Below are 22237 nucleotides of genomic sequence, written 5' to 3'. Positions count from 1 at the left end.
CACGAGCAAGGAAGGATAATAATGAAGCAATACATCTTCTCCCAGGGACGCGGGCGGCGCTGTGGGTTAAACCACAGAGCCTAGGACTTGCCGATCAGAAGGTCGGCGGTTCGAATCCCCATGACGGGGTGAGCTCCCATCGCTCAGTCCCTGCTCCTGCCCACCTAGCAGTTCAAAAGCACGTCAAAATGCAAGTAGATAAATAGGTACCGCTCCAGCGGGAAGGTGAACGGCGTTTCCGTGCGCTGTTCTGGTTTGCCAGAAGCGGCTTAGTCATGCTGGCCACATGACCCGGAAGCTGGACGCCGGCTCCCTCGGCCAGTAAAGCGAGATGAGCGCCGCAACCCCAGAGTCGGCCACGACTGGACCTAATGGTCAGGGGTCCCTTTACCTTTACATCTTCTCCCAGTGTTTAAATCCATCCCTACACAGAGGATCCCTTAATCTTCCACCAGGCCTTTCTCCCTGTCCCCCACCCCCAGAAAAACAAGAGCTCTGCACTCACCCCCAGGCGCTCCAGAGAGCACCCGTAGTTCTGTTTCTGGAGGATGCCGTTCCGACGCACCTCGGATCCTGTCACCAGCCAGGTCACCTTGGAGCGGAGGTCCAGGAGGGACGAGGGCAGCCCCGCCACCGTGTAAGGAGCGTCCAAGGGCAGCAGGGTGGTCAGGCCCACGTGGACGGAGCCCGCCCACTTCTCGTCCAGCTCGTCAATCTTCACCTAGAGGGGGAGGGAGCAGGCAGGAGGGGAGAGCTCAACAGGGCACTTACAGTGGTCCCAATTTAGATAGTTCTATCCCTATAATTAGGGACGCGGGTGGCGCTGTGGGTAAAACCTCAGCGCCTACGGCTTGCCGATCGCATGGTTGGCGGTTCGAATCCCCGTGGCGGGGTGAGCTCCCGTCGTTCGGTCCCAGCTCCTGCCCACCTAGCAGTTCAAAAGCACGTCAAGGTGCAAGTAGATAAATAGGTACCGCTTTATAGTGGGAAGGTAAACGGTGTTTCCGTGTGCTGCGCTGGTGCCAGCTCGCCAGAGCAGCTTCGTCACGCTGGCCACGTGACCCGGAAGTGTCTCCGGACAACGCTGGCCCCGACCTCTTAAGTGAGATGGGCGCACAACCCTAGAGTCGGACACAACTGGCCCGTATGGGCAGGGGTACCTTTACCTTTACCTATCCCTATATTTCCCCAAAGAAAAGCTTCTGGTGTTTTTTTAACAAAAGTGATTTTAAACATCCTTCCCAATTCGTTATCTATCATATCACCACATATGATTAAAAAAAACCTTTCTCTTTTCATTTCCAACACCTGTTTGATTTAGATTTACAGTGGTCCCTTGGTTCTCAAACGCCTTGGTACTCAAACAACTTGGAACCAAAACTTTGCAAACCTGGAAGTGTTCTGGCTTGCAAACTTTTTTCGGAAGCCGATCATGCTCCATTTTCAGCGTTACTCTTCTGATTTGAGTGCCATGCTGACGATTTAAGTGTTACGCTGAGGTCTGTCTGTTTTTGCTATTTATTTTGCGTTTTTGGCACTGTGTGGAACCCAGTTCAGCTACTGATTGATTGTGTGACTGCAGTACATTGTTTATTGCTTTCATTTTATGGATCCATGGTCTCGTTAAGATAAAATTCATGTAAAATGGCTGTTTTAGGGGGGTTATTTTTAAAAGTCTGGAACGGATTAATCCGTTTTGCATTACTTTCTATGGGAAAGCGCACCTTGGTTTTGGAATGCGCTTTGGTTTTGGAATGGACTTCTGGAACGGATGAAGTTTGAGAACCAAGGTACCGCTGTACTTATGTTCAAATGTAAAAGCATTTGTAAGTCGCATTTGCAATTCCCCAGTCAAATTCAGTTCCAAAACTTAAGTTTTCTAAAAAAGGAACTGGGGGAGAAGAGGGAGAGACGAAGGGGAGAGAGAGGATCTGGGTGTGGATCACCAAGAAGGATAACAGCCGCAGCTACAATTTTTTCAGAACGAGGAATGCTGTTGCTGAATTTGCACAGCTCTTTCCTCCACCACAAAAGGGACACGGGTGGCGCTGTGGGTTAAACCACACAGACTAGGACTTGCCGATCGGAAGGTTGGCAGTTCGAATCCCTGCGACGGGGTGAGCTCCCGTTGCTCGGTCCCTGCTCCTGCCCACCTAGCAGTTCGAAAGTACGTCAAAGTGCAAGTAGATAAATAGGTACCGCTCCGTCGGGAAGGTAAACGGCGTTTCCGTGCGCTGCGCTGGTTCGCCAGAAGCGGCTTAGTCATGCTGGCCACATGACCCGGAAGCTGTACGCCGGCTCCCTCGGCCAGTAAAGCGAGATGAGCGCTGCAACCCCAGAGTCGGCCACGACTGGACCTAATGGTCAGGGGTCCCTTTATCCTTTACCTTCCTCCTCCACACACGTGTTTCCTCGCGCACGCAGTCCTCACCTCAAAGATCTCGTCCGTCTTCAGTTCCTTCATGCTGAAGACGATGCCATGGCAATAGCCAGCCACCCGCACGGCCCGGCAGCCGTCGTCCTGAAAGGCCACGTTCTTGCCACAGCTGCTGTGGAAACGGTGGGCGACGCCGGGGACTGGAGGGGGTGAAAAAGAAAAGATGGGCACGTCAGGAGACGAGCGCAGAACTACACTGGGGGACGGAGGAAGGTTGCGCAGCAGCAACAAGATGGGCAGGCACAAAGGATGGAAAGGATTCCAAGCCGGCTTGTGGTGGTGGCAGAAGAGAGGAAGTTATCTCTCGCTTGGACTACTGCAATGCGCTCTACGTGGGGCTACCTTTGAAGGTGTCCCGGAAACTGCAACTAATCCAGAATGCGGCAGCCAGACTGGGGACTGGGAGTGGCTGCTGAGACCACATAACACCGGTCTTGAAAGACCTCCATTGGCTCCCAGGACGTTTCTGAGCACAATTCAAAGTGTTGAAGCTGACTTTGAAAGCACTAAACGGCCTCAAAGGTCCAGTGGACCTGAAGGAGCGTCTCCACCCCAATCGTTCTGAGGTCCAGCTCCAAGGGCCTTTTGGCAGTTCCCTCCCTGCGAGAAGTGAGGTTACAGGGAACCAGGCATAGGGCCTTCTGGGTGGTGGCGCCCGCCCTGTGGAACGCCCTCCCCATCAGATGTCAAGGAAAAAAGCAACTATCTGACTTTTAGAAGACATCTGAAGGTGTCGAGGATGGAAGCAGGTGCTCTCACCTGAGCAACGGTTCTCACCTGGCGAATGGATGGGGAACGACTTCTCAGTGATGTTGCTGGTGGACAGGCTGTTGTCCATGGGCCCTGTGGCACTGGTGATCGACACCTGGACGCACTGGCCGTACAGATCAACCACGGCGTAGACCTCTGCAGTGGACAGGGTGGGGGGTTTTTTGGCGGGGGGGGGAGGCGGGGGGGGGGAGGCAGAAGGGAGAGAAAGGCTGGTTTAGCACAAAAGATGACCTGGAAGCCAAGCCAGATGAGGAACGGTGGAAGGAGTTGGGCATTTTTAGCCTGGACAGAAGGCTATCTGTCATGGATGCTTTGTTGACATTTCTGCACTAGAGCGGGTTGGACTAGATGACTCTCGGGGTCCCTTCCAACTCTTGACAGCAGACGTCAAGGCAATATGCCGTATGAACGGATCAATGACAGGAAAGCAAATCAAAGCCACAAGTGCTGTGAATACTTTCTTTATCCTGAGCAAACTGATTTGTACGACTGGCTTTTCGGACTGATGAAACGTGTAGCGAAACCTGTAATATATCCGGAGAACAAGTCTCCTTTTGCCCACTTGCGTGATTCTCACCAGGGTGGCGGCTTTGATTTGCCTTCCTGTGATTGATCCATGCATACGGTTTTGCGTTTCCAACTCAAGACTTATTGAAGAACATCTCACCCAGTTCAATCTTTGAAAAACAGCTTTGAAAACCTTTTTCATATTCTCCAGTGTGCTACCCTTGCCGTTGTGGCGGCACGGGGTTGCCGTTCTGTGACTGGACTTACGCTAGTTGTTGAACGGTTCATTTATCCAGTCTGTATAACGCTTATTGCACATGTAACTTGTTAAGATACAGTTATACATTTATCCACTCCATGTTTACAGTATCTCCAGGCTTTGTTTTGCACATGGGACCTTAGTATGTTTGTTGCTTGAATGGTTACAAGTCTATTATTCTTGTAAATTTGGTTTTAGACTTATAAGCCAGTTTGTGGTTTTGTTGTTTTGTTGCACAACGCTGGGACCTGCCTTGAGCAGACTAAGCTCAGCCTTGTCTACCCCGACTGGCAGGGACGCAGCAAAGTTTCGGGAGTGTCTCTTCCAGCCCTGCCTGGAGATGCTGTTGGTGGGACTTGAACCCAGGACAAGCAGGCGTCTCGCCCTCCCTCCCTCCCAGCCCCTCCCGTGCCCTTACCCTTCCCTGGCGGCAGCCCCGAGCAGGCCACCCCCTGGTCGACGCCGTTGATGAAGTAGTGCAGGTCTCCCTTGGCCGTGCGCATCATTCCAATGCGCGACCCGGTGGTCAGGGAGTCCAGGTCGCAGCCGTAATTGTTGCGCATGGTGTTCCCGTCCTGCATGATGGCTGTGCCGCTGGGAGGGAGGAAGAGAAAGAGAAAAAATGAGTCTGTGTGGCGCTCCTTCCTCTGCTGTGGGACCCCCTCCCCAGCTCCAGCTCTCCCACCCCACACACTAGTGTATTTTATTAATATTATTAATATTTCGTTATGAAAATTTCATTTATAGGAAGCTAAAGTGAAAGATAAAAAAAATAAAAAGGTGAATTGAGAGTGAAAAAAACAAAATATTGGAAGAGACAGGATTTGCCCACCCTGGAAGAATGGCAGACGCAACTGATAGACTATGGAACTGGCTGAAATGACTGGCAGAATCCGAGACCAGGGAGAAGAGACGGTGGAAGAGGACTGGAAAAAATTTAAAGACTATTTACAAAAACATTACAAATTGTATGAATGTTAGGAGGATGCACAATTGAAAGTAACATGGCAACAGTTAAATTATTGTAAGATATTTGAGAACATATAATGTTTAAGCTAACGTCGAAATTAGAAGTAATATCTGGTTCAATAGAAGGAGTTGAATTTATGACAATTACAATTGAAAAGTTGAAATTGAATATTTGAGATTTATAAAATAAGATTGGAAGTAAGGTAACAAATTGCTGCATATAACTATAATGTTGGGAACACAGGGAAGGGGGATGTGAGGAAGTCCAAAGTTTATGAAAAAAATAATAATTTGTGAACGTTTATGTTATTTGTATTTTCTTTTTATATCTTTACTTCTTTCATGCTTTTTTGTTTCTTATCTGTTGGTTGTTTAAAAAAAAATCTTAATAAATATTTTATAAAAAAAAAAGAGAGAGTGAAAAAAACACAAGACTGTTACCTTACCATATGTTAACATACAGATAAGTATATTCTTTGTTTCCTAATACAGTGGTACCTCAGGTTACATACGCTTCAGGTTACAGACTCCGCTAACCCAGAAATAGTGCTTCAGGTTAAGAACGTTGCTTCAGGATGAGAACAGAAATCGGGCTCCGGCGGCATGGTGGCAGTGGGAGGCCCCATTAGCTAAAGTGGGGCTTCAGGTTAAGAACAGTTTCAGGTTAAGTACGGACCTCCGGAATGAATTAAGTACTTAACCTGAGCCCAGCCTGGATGAAAATGCATAATAATAATTATTACTCACCTTAGCATCCACGTGTCGTAATCGATATCAGTCATCGTGTTGGGGAACTCCAGGTCCTCTGGGCGGATGGCAGTGACCCCTGGGAAGGGGGGGGGAGAGAAGGGGGGGTTAACGAAGTGTAGTGATCAGGTGGGATTGCTATGAGGAATTAGAAAAAATATGGAGCAAGCCATTTGTGTCAGCAATGAAAGCATTGCGTTGACTGGGTTTGAGACATTTTGACATGATTTTTCATCCATCCATGCCTCTGCATCCCTGTCCTATTTCTCTTGCTTGGCAAGTCACGTACACAGCCCAGTCGCTTCATCAGGCATCCTCAGTACATAAAGATAGTAGGTTACTTTCACCTAGTTAAATCTTTAGATAGATCTTAGGGGCGAGGATGCGGGTGGCGCTGTGGGTTAAATCACAGAGCCTAGGACTTGCCGATCAGAAGCTCGGCGGTTCGAATCCCCACGGCAAGGTGAGCTCCCGTTGCTCGGTCCCTGCTCCTGCCAACCTAGCAGTTCGAAAGCACGTCAAAGTGCAAGTAGATAAATAGGTACCGCTCTGGCGGGAAAGTAAACGGCGTTTCCGTGCACTGCTCTGGTTCGCCAGAAGCGGCTTAGTCCTGCTGGCCACATGACCCGGAAGCTGTACGCCGGCTCCCTCGGCCAGTAAAGCGAGATGAGCGCCGCAACCCCAGAGTCACCCACGACTGGACCTAACGGTCAGGGGTCCCTTTACCTTTACCTTTAGGGGCCAGGAAGAGAGTTCACAAGGAGATGGTAAATACTCTTTCCTTGCCATCCTTCCATCCTCTCCTGTTTACTCCTGTTAATGACCTTCCTAAAAGCATTCCTCTTCGCTTCCTCTTTTATTTACTCTGAATTGCACAGGCATGCTCAAGAAGGAAATTAGCTCTTTGTAGTTTTAACTTTAACTTTGTCCCCACATGGGGTTTTTTGATTTCAGCGGAACTCTGATTGGTTCTTACAAACACCGTGTAAAAAGTTCTTTTGTGAATAAAACAACCTGGGCCGGAGGGTGGACAGGAATTATTATTATACACACTACTCTCAGAGTGCTGCTGGTTCAAGCCACTGTGTGTTATTAAAGGTAAAGGGACCCCTGACCATTAGGTCAAGTCGTGACTGACTCTGGGGTTGCGGTGCTCATCTCGCTTCATTGGCCGACGGAGCCGGCGTACAGCTTCCGGGTCATGTGGCCAGCAGGACTAAGCCGCTTCTGGCGAACCAGGGCAGCGCACGGAAACGCCATTTACCTTCCTGCCTGAATGGTACCTATTTATCTACTTGCACTTTGACGTGCTTTCGAACTGCTAGGTTGGCAGGAGCAGGGACCGAGCAACGGGAGCTCACCCTGTCGCAGGGATTCTGATCGGCAAGTCCTAGGCTCTGTGGTTTAACCCACAGCGTCACCCGTGTCCCCTGTGTGTTATTAATCAGAGTCTAATCCTTCCTTTGCTTTGGGAACGCCACAAGAAGAGTCAAGAAAGAGAGAAGAAAGGGAGGCGATTCTACTCCTTTTCGACCTCCCTATATTCCTCACCTGCTTCGATGGAGCCAGACCAGCGATCCACCATCTTCTGAATGACGATCTCAAAGAGCTCCCCGTCTCGGAGGGGCCTGCAGTGGAATAAAAGGAGGGTCCCCCTTAAGAACTCTTTCCAGAGAAGCTCTGGCAGGAAGCAAAACAACTTGGTTTAACTGAATACAACTGGAGCAACGGACAAGGAAGTGGTTAAGGGAAAACAAGAACTGCAAAGAATAAACAAAATTTGGGGGAAAAGGACTATAAAAATGGAAGATAAAGAAGAAAACATAGTTATAATAGGGGAAACCAGTGAAATTTGTAAAATATTAGCAGAAATGGAGGGTCAACAAGATCAATTAAAAGTGCGGGGAAAGGAGACAACAGGGAAGATAGATAGTCAAAGCTGGGGGGAAATATGGGAGAATCGTACGTTGCAAAATGTTGTCCATAAGGATAAAAGAAAATTATTATAAATTAGTTTGGAGATGGCATTTAGCACTAGTCAGATTAAATCACACAAACAAGGAATATTCAGTGTTATGTTGGAAGGGATGCCAGGAAACCGGGAATTAGGTTCACATGTGGTGGGGGTGTAAATATGTACATTTTTTTTTCTGGCAAAGGGGGTTTAAGGAGATAGCAGAAATCACTGGGATAAAGCTGACCCGGAATCCTGAGGTAGCATTATTTTCGAATTACGATGGGGTGGAAGGTTCGCAGGCTACGAAGGACTTGCTCACAAATTTATTGACAGCTGCACGAATTATAGCTAGGAAGTGGAAGGGGCAAGGAGAATATAAAATGGAAGAATGGTATAAAGAGGTGTGGGATATAGCTATTGATTATAAATTAACATGTGCCATTAAGGTAAGAAGGGGAATATGCAGGAGGAATGATTTTGAGGATATACAGAAGATGTTTGTAGAATTTGTACTGTTAAAACGGAAAGGGGTTGAACCATCGCAAGAGGTGTTGAAATTTTGGGAAGTTGGTGCCCAAAGATGGAAGGAGGATAATCTACCTACCAAAAAATGGCAGATAAAGATGATGGACTACGCCAAATTGGCGAAAATGACCGGGAAAATCAGAGATCAAGAGGACAATAAATTTAACGAAGAATGGGGATTTTTTAAAGTTTCTTGAAAGAACACTGTAAACAATTGAAAACATTAGCAGGACTTTGAAAAATCTTGCAATGAAGAGAGAATATGACAAAAAAATGAGTTTTAAGAAAATATGGAGAATAAGATATGACGCAGTTTGAGAAGAATATCTGGGGAAACCATGAGGGGAAGGGAAGTTCGGGGATTCTGAGAATCCTATTTGTAAAATTATTGTGATTTATTTATGATGATAAAAGCTAAAAGTGAAAATGAATTTTTTAAAATGTTTTTTAAAAAATTCGGGGGGGGGGGGTTGGATAGTTACAATGGGGGTGGGGTGCACATTTTTATCCTGATTTATTTATTCTTATTACTTTGCCAAAATAAAAAATAAAATGATATAAAAAAGAACTCTTTCCTGTAACATAAAACCACAGTTTAGTGTTACAGCCAAACATTAAACCACAGTTTAGTGTTGCAGCCAAACACATCTACCAGCCCTGAATACAGAAAGGTTTTGCTCTGAGCCAAACCCGTTTTGACATGTACAGAAAAAGGACAGTCCTCCCATTTAGACTTGGAACTCTTAAAGATTTGCTGGGTGCAAACCGTTTCCCCTGCTTCTAAGCCTCAGACTGCGGTGCGATTCCCCGAAAGGAGGCACATTGTTTTGGGACTGGCAGGGGAAGAGGAGCGCCGCTGCCCGTCCCCGCTTGCCCACTGACCGATTTGAGATGACGATGGCGTCGTTGAACTCGCTCCGGCAATTTTGCCGCAGTGCCGTGCGCCCGCCGTTGGTGATGACGGCGTTGTTGCCATGCAGGTGGTGGAAGCGCAGGTCGCTCCCGGAGGCCACTGAGGACGGGCTGCTGGGAGACAGCTGGTTGTTGCCTTCGGAGAGGTCGTCGGGGAGCGGAAGGAGATCTGGGGGAGAAAGGGGCAGAAGGGGAGGAGGTCAATTTTCTGTTTTACAATTCAGAATACAGTGGTACCTTGAGTTAAGAACTTAATTCGTTCCGGAGGTCCGTTCTTAACCTGAAACTGTTCTTAACCTAAAGCACTACTTTAGCTAATGGGGCCTCCCGCTGCCGCTGCGCCGCCGGAGCACAATTTCTGTTCTTATCCTGAAGCAAAGTTCTTAACCTGAAGCACTATTTCTGGGTTAGCAGAGTCTGTAACCTGAAGCGTATGTAACCCAAGGTACCACTGTACTCATTTAAACATCCTTAAAATATCAACGGTTTCCCTTCTTCTCTTTCCATGGCTCATTTTCCATATTATTAAATCCCTGCATATTTTACATAAACTAAACCATTAAGTATGGGACGTGGGTGGCGCTGTGGGTTAAACCACAGAGCCTTGGACTTGCCGATCAAAAGGTCAGCGGTTCAAATCCCCGCGACGGGGTGAGCTCCCGTTGCTCGGTCCCTGCTCCTGCCAACCTAGCAGTTCGAAAGCACTCCAAAAAGTGCAAGTAGATAAATAGGTACCGCTCCAGCAGGAAGGTAAACGGCGTTTCCGTGCACTGCTCTGGTTCGCCAGAAGCGGCTTAGTCATGCCGGCCACATGACTCGAAAGCTGTACGCCACCTCCCTTGGCCAATAAAGCGAGATGAGCGCCGCAACCCCAGAGTCAAACACGACTGGACCTAATGGTCAGGGGTCCCTTTACCTTTACCTTTAAACCATTCAGTATTCCATTACATCCATCAAAACCCGTTTACACTGTTGAATTTATCTTAATGCTGCCAACGTTTTCAAGTGTACACAATTTCCCCCCATATATTCAATAAACATTTTCCAATCGGCTCTAAACGTATGTTCTTCTGGTTCTCTTATTCTATATGTAAAGTCTGCCAGCTGCGCATATTCCATCCTATTGCTATTCTTCTTTGGTTGGGACCTCGCTCGTTTTCCATTTTGGGGCTAACAAAACACAGGCTGCAGTAGTGGCATACATAAATAACCTTTTTTGACGCCTGGGAATTTCCATCTGAATTACCCCCAACAAAAAGGACCATGGGCTGTTATTTTTTTGGAAAAGTGCTTTTGAACGTTTTTTTCAATTCATTATGGACCACTTCCCAATACTCTTTTACCCTTTTACAAGTCCAACACATATGAAAGAACGTTCCCTCAACCTCATTGCATCTCCAGCTCTTATCTGGTTCAGTTTTATACATCTTAGCAAGCCTAAGGTAAAGATAAAGGGACCCCTGACCATTAGGTCCACTCGTGGCCGGCTCTGGGGTTGCGGCGCTCATCTCGCTTTATTGGCTGAGGGAGCCGGCGTACAGCTTGTGGGTCATGTGGCCAGCATGACTAAGCCGCTTCTGGCAAACCAGAGCAGCGCACGGAAACGCCGTTTAACTTCCCGCCGGAGCGGTACCTATTTATCTACTTGCACTTGGACGTGCTTTCAAACTGCTAGGTGGGCAGGAGCAGGGACTGAGCAACGGGAGCTCACCCCGTCGCGGGGATTTGAACCGCCGACCTTCTGATCGGCAAGTCCTAGGCTCCATGGTTTAACCCACAGCGCCACCCGCGTCCCAAAAAAATGTTGGGACTCAAGTAAATATACACGTGCACACAAAAACGTGTGCCTTCCCATTTTTCGTATTCCTTTCCTGGCTCACTGCAAGGCAGCTTCCCAGGCTTCTAACTCCTCCTTAAACACTGACAACTGGGAAACACTGGCCTGCGAGCGCTCCAGCTGGAGAACAGCCTTTACCAAAGGTGTCATGGGCTTTGAAGACACTCAAACTCAGGACGCAAGGGAGAAACGTGCCAAGAGGAAGGCTGTTAGTATTCCTGCTCCGTGATTGCAGTCATGGGGTTGTTGTCTTTCACATATGTTTTGACTCCACAGAGCGGGAAGTGACGGAGAAGGATGTTTGTGTTCCTGTGTTCCCTGAAGTGGGACTATTGTCCTTTGTGTGTGTTTAGATGTAAATAAAGTAGATTAGCCAAAGTGCTGAGTTGCTGAGGTCTGTCACGCGAACTGCAAAGACGCTGCGTATCCCTAAGTGTGCCGGTGTCTGTTGGCATCGGTCGCTGTGATGTTCGGGCTGAAGAAAGCTTTTGAAGCTCCCGAACGATCGGCCAGGAGGGAGAGAACATGCCAGTCGGGCATGTGCCTCCACCAGGGTCCTACTCAAGTGTAGGATGAGCTCCTAACAAATCGACACCGTGATCAACTCCTCCCCAGGGACCAATGTCCCCACTGTGGAAGGACGTGTGGATCCAGAATTGGCCTCCACAGTCACTTACGGACTCACTGTTAAAACCGTGATTATGGAAGACAATCTTACTCGGCTACAAGGGATTGCCAAAGAAGAAGAATACCAACTCCTCCAACTACGGATCACTTGCGATGAACTCTCGCACCCCTTTCCCCACGATGCCTGAAGCCGCCGCAAACAACGACACCCCCCTACTTACCTGTGTCATCCACAATAGTAGCCTGAGCTGCCTGCCCGTACAGGTCCACCACGGCGTAGATGTTGGGCGGGACATTCCACGCGGCAGGGCCCTGCGCCACCCCGTTGACGAAGAAGTGCAGCGTCCCGTCTTCCTTGCGCACGACGCCCACAGTGTCTCCTGCCTGAGGGAGGGAGGAGGAAGAAAAATCAGACAGGACAAAAGGGGGGGGGGGGCTTCCAGAATTTGAGTCCCACTGGATCAGGCCAGCGGCCCACCTAGTCCACCATCCTGTTCTCACAGTGGCCGACCAGATGCCCATCGTGGGAAACCTGTCGGCAGGATCTGTGCTCAAGAGCAACTCTCTCCTGTTGCAGGAATTTATGTATAGGTTGGGGGGGGGGGTTTGCCCCTCCAGCAGATATCCTGCACCTGCAGCCCACTACCAAAACCAGCACCATCGCTTTTGTGACTTTGGTGATTTGTCCCCACAAAACACTTCGTCGCAGTTTCTTCCTGTCTATTCCAAGGGCCTTTACTGCACGATACCAAATGTAAGAATTCACTGATAAACGTATCTCTGTACTGGCTCACTGGGAAAACCTCAGAAATTCATCTAGACAGGTGAGCTCAGCTCCTCAGCAGCCCCTCTGCCTGAGTGATAATCCCTGGCATCCTGATACCTGAGTGCCAGACAGGTAGCCATTCCAGAAATAACAAACCCAGATGAAGACAAAAGGGTGGGATTAACTTGGCTGGGAAACAGGGAAATGTAAATATCTCTTTTGCTTCACTTGATGGGTGTTTGGTGGAGGGCGAGGGGAACCATGGGGCAGGGTCCAGGATGCTCAGATTCCTGCCACCAGACCTCCCCTTTCGTGATGTAACCGTGATGTAGTTTTTTTGGGGGGGTAACATGGGGATTAGCAGCTAATAAAAGTTTGGGTTCTCTCTTGTTCGGGGCTTCCATCTTGTTCCACCTTGTGGCAGGTGGGAGTCCTGTCGCGACAGTCTTCAACAAAGACCAAGCCTAATGGCTGCTGTTTTGCTCCAATTTTCCTGGTTGGTGTCCTTGCTTTTTGTCCAAGGGAGACCTCCCTCCTTCATTAACACTCCCTTAGAAGCATTGCTAGCAACCACTGAAAGCCTTTCCCCCTGTGAACCTGTCTTATTCGCATCTGTAGAGGCCTAATGGAACACACAGCCTTTCTCAGTCTTGGGTCTCTGGATGTTGCTGGACTACAACTCCCATCACCCCTGACCACGGGCCATGAGTGATGGGAGTTGTAGTCCAACAAGAAGGATAGCTCCGTTGGTCTCAGCAGGGTGCAGATAACGCCAAGGTTGCAGGTTCGATCCCTTGTGAAGGGCAGCTGCAGATTCCTGCATTGCAGGGGTTTGGACTAGAGCAGGCATAGGGAAATTCGGCCCTCCAGATGTTTCGGGAGTACAACTTGTATTTATGGGATCGCCTCTCCTGGTCTGCCCCGCAGAGGACCTTAAGGTCCATGAATAACCCTAGTTTAGAGGTCCCAGGCCCTAAGGAAGTCAGATTATCCTCCACCAGGGCAAGGGCCTTCTCAGTGATGGCTCTGACCTGGTGGAATGCTCTGTCCCAGGAGACCAGGGCCCTGCAGGATTTAACCTCCTTCCGCAGGGCCTGTAAGACAGAGCTATTCCGCCTGGCTTTTAATTTGAATTCAGCCTGATCTTTTATTCCCCTTCTCTTCCCTCCCCCTCCCCTTTTATGAAGATCACCCACTCTGAGACCCCACAGCTAATTCTCCCCTGGCCTCCTCGCTGGCCCAAGTGGGACCAATTCAGCCAGCTAGCCCTGGTGACTATCTAATGCTTATTAGATGGATTTCCCCCAAATTGATTCTTGAACTTTGAATTTTATTGTTATTCCTGTTTTTATACTGTATTCTATGCTGCTTCTACAATTAAGTGTTTTAAATTTGTTGTTAGCCGCCCTGAGCCCGGTTTTCTGAACCGGAAAGGGCGGGGTATAAAAAAATATTATTATTATTATAACTCCCATCATCCCTGACCACTGGTCCTGTTAGCTAGGGATGATGGGAGTTGTAGTCCCAGCACATCTGGAGGGCTGGAGTTTGCCTATGCCTGGACTAGAGGATCCTCAGGGTATGATCTATGAACATTTAGGGACCCAAGGTTGAGAAAGGAGACCTTAGTATGCCTTCAAAAGTTGTTCTGAGTGGCGGTTCTAACTTTAAGCTGCTATTGTGCTTTTCGCCAGAAAATGACAGTGATTTTAAATTATGTTTATTATCTGTGAAAAAGATATACTCTAAAAAATAAAATAAGGCCTTTTTTTCTTTTCAAGCAGTAAGAGATGTCCTCAGCTTTACTGGAAACGTTTGCTGAGTTCGAATCTGGAGACCAGTCATACCTGCTTCTGTGATCTCCCTTCTCTAATGCAAGGGGCTTAACAACGTTTGATTAGATTTTCCACATTTCTATGCTGCTTTGGAATTGCAAAGCTGCTTACAGGCGATAATGAACGACAACAAAATAGAGGATCACAAATACAACGTAAATCATGTGTAGAAGTAAAACCCCCCAGGTTCTGAATACTTCTTGTCTATTATTATTGTAGTCATTTCCCCCCCCCCAAAAAAAAAACTCACCTTCAAGCGGTCCAGGTTGTGGCCGTATTCGTCCAAGATGGTTGTTCCATTGTGCATCACCCCGTTCCCCGTCATCATCCAGGTACCTGTGGGAGGTCAGCAAGGAGACAGGAGAACGGACAAGTGAGGAAGGATGGAGAAGGAGACTTAGAATCCCAGGATTTCATTTACAGTGGTACCTCGCAAGACGAATGCCTCGCCAGACGGAAAACTCGCTAGACGAAAGGGTTTTTTGTTTTTTGAGCTGCTTCGCAAGACGAATTTCCCTATGGGCTTCCTTCGCAAGACGGAAACGTCTTGCAAGTTTGTTTCCTTTTTCTTAACACCGTTAATACAGTTGTGACTTGACTTCGAGGAGCAACTCATAGCACGCGGTGTGGTAGCCTTTTTAGAAGACTTTGGTGATTTTTGAAGCTTTTCCAAAACTTTCCTGACACCGTGCTTTGCAAGACGAAAAAAATCGCAAGACGACAAAACTCGCGGAACGAATTAATTTCATCTTGCGAGGCACCACTGTACAAGAAAGTCCCAAAACCAAACAGGTTTCCAGCCCTCAAGATCAGCAAAATGAAAAAAACAGAACCATGCAGATCCATCGAGTTTTCCTGGGTTGCCATAACTACCAAGCCAGGACTAAGTTTTAATAAATTAAATAATTTAATAAATTGTATTGATTTGCAAAGCCCTGAACCACATAATAATAATAATAATAATAATAATAATAATAATAATAATTTTTATTTATACCCCGCCCTCCCCAGCCAAGGCCGGGCTCAGGGCAGCTAACAAGCAATAATAAAAACAAGTTGAATGAATACAACTTAAAAACAAGAATAAAATACAACAATTAAAATATTGAAACATTAAAATATTAAAATGCAGCCTCATCACAGGAGGAGAAAGGAAAAAGGAAAAAGAAGGTCTTAGGTCCGGGAGACTGCCAGAACCCTTCCATCTCTGCTTGACCACCGAGATAATCTGTGGCAGCATCGCTGGGCATACCCTGAAGTCGGCGAAGCCCGTTTGATGACAACAATGGCAAACTGAGCCTTCAGTGTCATCGGCCCAGTCCTGAGGAACCCTCTGCCACCAGAGATTCAGCAGGAGACTTCTGTGCCAACTTTTAAAACGCCTGCTGAAAACATTACGGTGGTACTTCAGTTTACGAACTTAATCTGTTCCGGAAGTCTGTTCTTAAACCGAAATTGTTCTTAAACCGAGGCGTGCTTTCCCTAATGAGGCCTCCCGCTGCCGGTGCCCTTCCACAGTTCGGATTTCATTCTTAGACCGAGGTAATGTTCGCAAACCGGGACACTATTTCTGGTTTTGCAGAGTTCATAAACCGAATCGTTCATTAACAGGGCTGTTCTTAAATCGAGGTTCCACTGTATTTTTTACCTCGCAAGGCCTGTGCGGGAAATTAAGAATGCATTCTTCTGCAATGGTTAACCAATGTCTCTTTTTAACTTTTGAGATTTAACACTTCAGCCTGAATACACACGACTCCCTCATCTCCCCCTTGAGAAACAGATGGGGGGATTAAGTGTTGGAAAAGAGAAGTGGGGGACTCCCTTGCCCCCAACACACAGAACCAAGAAAAGCTGAACGGAAAAAAATGTTTAAGCCGTTCTTTTGGGAATTTTGAGTGCCGAAATCCCAAGGGAGCAGAAAAGACTTTATGTACGCAACCACGGCTGCATGATTGCTACTAGCCCAGAGGTGGGAAGATGAAAAAGTCTCAACCAGAGAAGAATGGCAGATCAAGTTGATGGATTACTGTATTTTTCGCCCTATACGACGCACTTTTTCCCCTCCAAAAATGAAGGGGAAATGTGTGTGCGTCCTATGGGGCGAATGCAGGCTTTCGCTGAAGCCTGGAGAGCGAGGGGGGTCGGTGCGCCTCTCGCTCTCCAGGCTTCAGGAAGCTAGCCGCTAGCCGTGGGAGACGCAGCTCTCCCATGGCTAGCGGAGAGCTTGCCTGCACCCAGAAGCTTGGGGCGCGCTGAGCTCAGCACGCCCCAAGCTTCGGGCTTCAGGCAGCGCTCCGTTAGCCTGCCAGCATAGCAGCCTGTTCGGGGGGCTGGGGTCGGGGGAAGCTCGGGCTTCTCCCGCCCCAGCCCTGCACCGGGGGGGGGGGGGGGAAACAATTTTTTTTCTTTATTTCCCCCCCAAAAAACTAGGTGCATCCTATGGGCCGGTGTGTCCTACGGGGCGAAACATACGGTATGAGGAAATGGCAAAAAATGACCGGAAGAATCAGAAATCAGGAAGACCAAATTTTTAATAAGGAATGGGAATTTATCTGAAAAAACCATTGTAAACAGTTAAAAACATTAGTAGGAGTGGAATAACACTTGGTGAATTTTGGATATAATGGAGATGTAAAAGATTTGGATTGTTATAAAATATGCAGGAGTAAAGGACTAACAGTAGGACCCACAAAGAGGAGGACAGAAGCCCAGGAGATTCTGTGGAATCTTGTTTCTATATTGCATGTTGATATGCGATTGTAAAATTTTAATTTGAAAAACCCAAATAAGTAAATTTACAAAAAAAGAGAGCTGAAGTCGGAGGAGGTGCTGTTCCCACCACGGCCACTAGGAGGCCCCAGCGGCGAGAGGGCCTCTCACCTGATCGCAGGTTGGTCATGGTGGACGGCAGCTGCAGGTAAGTGGGGTTGTGGGTGGTGACGCCAATCTCGATGGAGCCGGCCCACTTGTCCACCATCTTGTCGATGCGCACCTGGAAGACCTCGCCGTTGCGCAGCGGCCGGTTGCTCAGGACCACGCCGTGGTTGAAATCGTCCGTGGCGCTGGAGGGATGAGAGCGTCGGTAAAGAGCGGCCACAGTTGGAGGAGCTTGTCAAAATTCAGGGCTGAGAGCGGCTGGCTCTGGAGAGGAGGCCTGCTTACAAACACACCTTATACAGTGGTACCTCAGGTTAAGAACTTAATTCGTTCCGGAGGTCTGTTCTTAACCTGAAACTGTTCTTAACCTGAGGTACCACTTTAGCTAATGGGGCCTCCCGCTGCCGCCACGCGATTTCTGTTCTCATCCTGAAGCAATGATCTTAACCCGAGGTACTATTTCTGGGTTAGCGGAGCCTGTAACCTGAAGTGTATGTAACCCGAGGTACCACTGTACTGGTCCTTCTGCTTCAAGTACTATCTCCACCAGGGTTTCTACAACTCAGGCCCCCAGCAGTTGTTGGACTACAACTCCCATCATCCCCGACCGCTGGTCCTGCCAGACTGAGGTTGAATCCTGACAAGACAGAAGTACTGTTTTGGGGGGACAGGAGGCGGGCAGGTGTGGAGGATTCCCTGGTCCTGAATGGGGCAACTGTGCCCCTGAAGGACCAGGTGCGCGGCCTGGGAGTCATTCTGGACTCACCGCTGTCCATGGAGGCACAGGTCAGTTCTGTGTCCAGGGCAGCTGTCTACCAGCTCCATCTGGTGTGCAGGATGAGACCCTTCCTGCCTGTGGACTGTCTGGCCAGAGTGGCACATGTTCTGGTAATCTCCCGCATGGACTACTGCCATGCGCTCTACGTGGGGCTACCCTTGAAGGTGACCTGGAAACTACAATTAATCCAGAATGCGGCAGCTAGACTGGTGACTGGGAGACAACATAACACCTTTCTTGAAAGACCTACATTGGCTCCCAGTACGTTTCCAAACACAATTCAAAGTGCTGGTGTTGACCTTTAAAGCCCTAAACGGCCTCGGTCCAGGATACCTGAAGGAGCATCTCCACCCCCATCGTTCTGCCCAGACGCTGAGGTCCAGCGCCGAGGGCCTTCTGGCGGTCCCCTCATTGCGAGAAGCAAAGCTACAGGGAACCAGGCAGAGGGCCTTCTCGGTAGTGGCACCCGCCCTGTGGAACGACCTCCCATCAGATGTCAAAGCGATAAACAACTACCTGACATTCAGAAGACATCTTAAGGCAGCCCTGTTCAGGGAAGTTTTTAACGTGTGATATTTTAGTGTATTTTTGGTTTCTATGGAAGCCGCCCAGAGTGGCTGGGGAAACGCAGCCAGATGGGCAGGGTACAAATAATATTTTTTTATTCTGGCGGTTCCCTCCCTGCGAGAAGCCAAGTTACAGGGAACCAGGCAGAGGGCCTTCTCGGTGGTGGCACCCGCCCTGTGGAATGCCCTCCCAGCAGATGTCAAGGAAATAAACAGCTATCTGACTTTTAGAAGACACCTGAAGGCAGCCCTATTTAGGGAAGCTTTTAATATCTGACTTTTAGAAGAAATCTGAAGGGAGCCCTGTTTAGGGAAGTTTTTTCATGACTGACGTTTTATCGTGTTTTTAATATCCTGTGGGAAGCCGACCAGAGTGGCTGGGGAAACCCAGCCAGATGGGTGGGGTATAAATAACAAATTATTATTATATTATTGTGATGGGTAAAAAGATAAGGGACCCCTGACCATTAGGTCCCGTCGCAGACAACTCTGGCGTTCCAGCGCTCATCTCGCTTTACTGGCCGAGGGAGCCGGAGTACAGCTTCTGGGTCATGTGGCCAGCATGACTAAGCCGCTTCTGGCGAACCAGAGCAGTGCACGGAAATGCCGTTTACCTTCCCGCCGGAGTGGTACCTATTTATCTACTTGCACTTGGACGTGCTTTCGAACTGCTAGGTTGGCAGGAGCAGGGACCGAGCAACGGGAGCTCACCTCGTCGCGGGGATTTGAACCGGCGATCTTCTGATCAGCAAGTCCTAGGCTCTGTGGTTTAACCCACAGCGCCACCCGTGTCCCTTATTATGATGGGAGTTGTGGTCAAAACAACAGCTGGACGTAGGGCTGGGAGGGACCCCCGTCTGCCAAACCTGGAGAGGCGGTCACTGCGTTAGGGACACCAGTGTCTTGGTGCAAGGCAGCCCCCTCCGTCCCTGGGGGAAGAAGGGCTTCGTGGCACGTACTGGGGACGCAGGGCGGTTCGTCCCTCGTTGATGATGGCGGCCTTCTGCCCGCAATTCGGGTGGAAGAGGAGGCGCTCCGGCTCCGGCTCGCTCCCCGTGGAATCGATGGCGCGGCGCCCGACATCCGGCGAGAGGGCCCTCATGATGGCGTTGTTGCGCCGGAGGCGGTCGCTGTGGTTGTGGTTGTGAACGATGGTGACCTTCACAGCCATGCCGTAGAGGTCCACCACACCATAGACCACGAGTGGGGTGAGAGTGGTCGCCACGCCTGGAAGGAAGCAGGGAGAGAATGGATCTGGACCACGCAGGAGGAGGAGGCGGCATGCGGGGCATAGAGCTGCTGCACAGATCAAGGACCGCACTTGTCGGGCAAGATCCAGTGCCCCTTGGTGTCTGACCCTTGACAAAATGAGCTAGCTTGATTCTCGTTCAGTTCAGAGTTCAATTCAAGTCCCTCCAAATAACCATTGGCAAAACAAAAACCAGCCTCCCTCTCAACGCCACCCCTCCCTTGGCCTCAACATTGCCCTAATCCCCGTATTTATGGGACAGCCTCTCCTGGTCTGCCCCACAGAGGACCTTAAGGTCCATGAATAATCATAGTTTAGAGGGCCCTAAGGAAGCCAGACTATCCTCCGCCAGGGCCAGGGCCTTCTCAGTGGTGGCTCCGACCTGGTGGAATGCTCTGTCCCATGAGACCAGGGCCCTGCAGGATTTAACCTCCTTCTGCAGGGCCTGTAAGACAGAGCTATTCCGCCTGGCTTTCAATTTGAACTTATCGTGATCTTTTATTCCCCTTCCTTCCCTCCCCCTCCCCTTTTTATGAAGATTACCCACTCTGGGATCCCACAGCTAATTCTCCCCTGGTCTCCTTGCTGGCCCAAATAGGACTAATTCAGCCAGCTAGCCCTGGTGATCATCTAATGTTTATTGGATGGATTTCCCCCCTAAATTGATTTTTGAATTCTGAATTTATTGTTACTCATGTTTTATACTGCATTTTATGCTGGGGGTTTTTTGTTGCATCAATTAAGTGTTTTAAATTTGTTGCTAGCCGCCCTGAGCCCGCTTTTCTGAACCGCGAAGGGCGGGGTATAAATAAAAAAAGATTCAAAATACAATGGGAATACTGATGGGAAAGGGCTATGTATTGTGAGAACTTATCTACTTTTAAAAATGTTCACCTATGATCTTTTTCTTTTACTTCTTTATTTTTTCTTTGTTTTTTTCTTTTTTCTGATATCTTATCTTTCATTTCACTGCTTTATTGTGAATAGCATTTTATAGAGGTATAAATAAATAACTGTAAATATGAAAAGAGACAAAATATTCTCTAATTTTTTCCCCTTGGTTATATGTATTTTCTTTTTCTTTTGTATTTTCTTTTGTTGTAAATATGTATTTCTAATTTGTACTTAATAAAAATTTAAAAATATTTATTATTATTATTATTATTATTATTATTATTATTATTATTATTTAAAGTTCCTAGACCTCATGAGCACACTGACCTTGGTCGATGCCATTGATGTAAAAGTGAAGAGCGTTATTGGACTTCCTTGTCAAGCCGATGTGGTCTCCTTCCTGCAGAAACAGAGAGGCGATAGAAGGTGGATTTCTGGGGAGAGTGGAAAGGAGTCGAAATCCCCACAAGGACCGGGGATGGGGCCACACTCAGCTCACCTGCAGCTCATCCAGGCTGAACTCACAGTACTCTCGCCGCGTCCCCTTCCCATTGGTCAGGATGCCACAGCCGCTCATCATGATGGTTCCTGGGTGGGGATGACAAGAGGAAGGACTCAGGAGCCTGATTGGCTGCCGATGGAGCCGGGTACCAACTCATCCCCTCCTGAGTCAAATGCAGGTCCGTGGTGCTTCTGCAGCACAATTACCTGTATACCTGGAGCGTCTCCACCCCCATCGTTCAGCCCGGACACTAAGGTCCAGCTCCGAGGGTCTTCTGGCGGTTCCCTCATTGCGAGAAGTGAGGTTTACAGGGAACCAGACAGAGGGCCTTCTCGGTGGTGGCGCCCTCCCAGTGGAACGCCCTCCCTTCAGATGTCAAGGAAATGAGCAGCTATCTTTTCTTTAAAAGACATCTGAAGGCAGCCCTGTTTAGGGAAGTTTTTAATATTTAATGCTGTATTGTTTTTAACACTTGATTGGAAGCCGCCCAGAGTGGCTGGGGAAAGTCAGCCAGATGGGCGGGGTATAAATAATAAATTATTATTATTATTATTATTATTATTATTATTATTATTATTATTATTATTATTATTATTATTAGCAGTGATGAGATTGGCTACCACATCAGATTCAAAGTATATAAAGACCTTTAGCAACCTGGGAGCAGTTTACCTGTGAAATCATCACTGCCCCATCTATGCCCACTTGACCGCTTGAATCTGTGGGTTCCACATCAATGCCTGCTTCACAACCATCATAATTGTAATAATATTTTCATTATTTATATGCCACCCACTTGACTGGGCTGCCCCCAGCCACTCTGAGCAGCTGCCAACAAAGTATTAAAGACACAACAAAACATCAAATATTTTAAAAAAAACCTTCCCTATACAGGGCTGCCTTCATTTGTCTTTTGAAAGAAACACCAGTCTCCTAGTGAGGAAGCGTCTACACTGTGGAACTCACTGCCTATTGATACTCTTCTAGGCAGCTGATAAAAACATTTTTGTTTAGACAAGCCTACCCAGTTATCTAGAAGGCTGTGTGCTTTAATCTGATTTCAAATCAGGTTAAATTGCTGATTTCAAATTTCTGGAATGTTTCGAGTCGTGAAAACAACTATTCTTTTACCAACAATTTTACTGTTTTTCTTACAACCGAGTGGCATCCCAACCTTAAAGGTAAAGGTAAAGGTACCCCTGGGACCGAACGACAGGAGCAC

The 22237-nt window shown here is 48.2% G+C and overlaps 1 protein-coding gene across 1 annotated transcript in view; it reads right to left on the bottom strand.

The window, feature by feature from the left end:
* Window positions 1-22237, bottom strand: part of NEURL4 (neuralized E3 ubiquitin protein ligase 4) — a 58012-nt gene that overhangs the window by 18468 nt on the left and 17307 nt on the right. The window contains 13 exon segments of the mRNA XM_077916816.1: window positions 506-721; window positions 2432-2577; window positions 3215-3343; window positions 4393-4568; window positions 5691-5769; window positions 7242-7318; window positions 9055-9253; window positions 11770-11932; window positions 14400-14485; window positions 17030-17211; window positions 19330-19597; window positions 20841-20913; window positions 21013-21101. Of these exon segments, the coding sequence (XP_077772942.1) occupies window positions 506-721; window positions 2432-2577; window positions 3215-3343; window positions 4393-4568; window positions 5691-5769; window positions 7242-7318; window positions 9055-9253; window positions 11770-11932; window positions 14400-14485; window positions 17030-17211; window positions 19330-19597; window positions 20841-20913; window positions 21013-21101 (1883 nt within the window).

This window comes from Podarcis muralis, chromosome 13, assembly GCF_964188315.1.
Source record: "Podarcis muralis chromosome 13, rPodMur119.hap1.1, whole genome shotgun sequence".
NCBI lineage: Eukaryota > Metazoa > Chordata > Lepidosauria > Squamata > Lacertidae > Podarcis > Podarcis muralis.
Note: the sequence above shows the minus strand (reverse complement) of the source record. Positions and strands in the feature narration are given on the sequence as shown.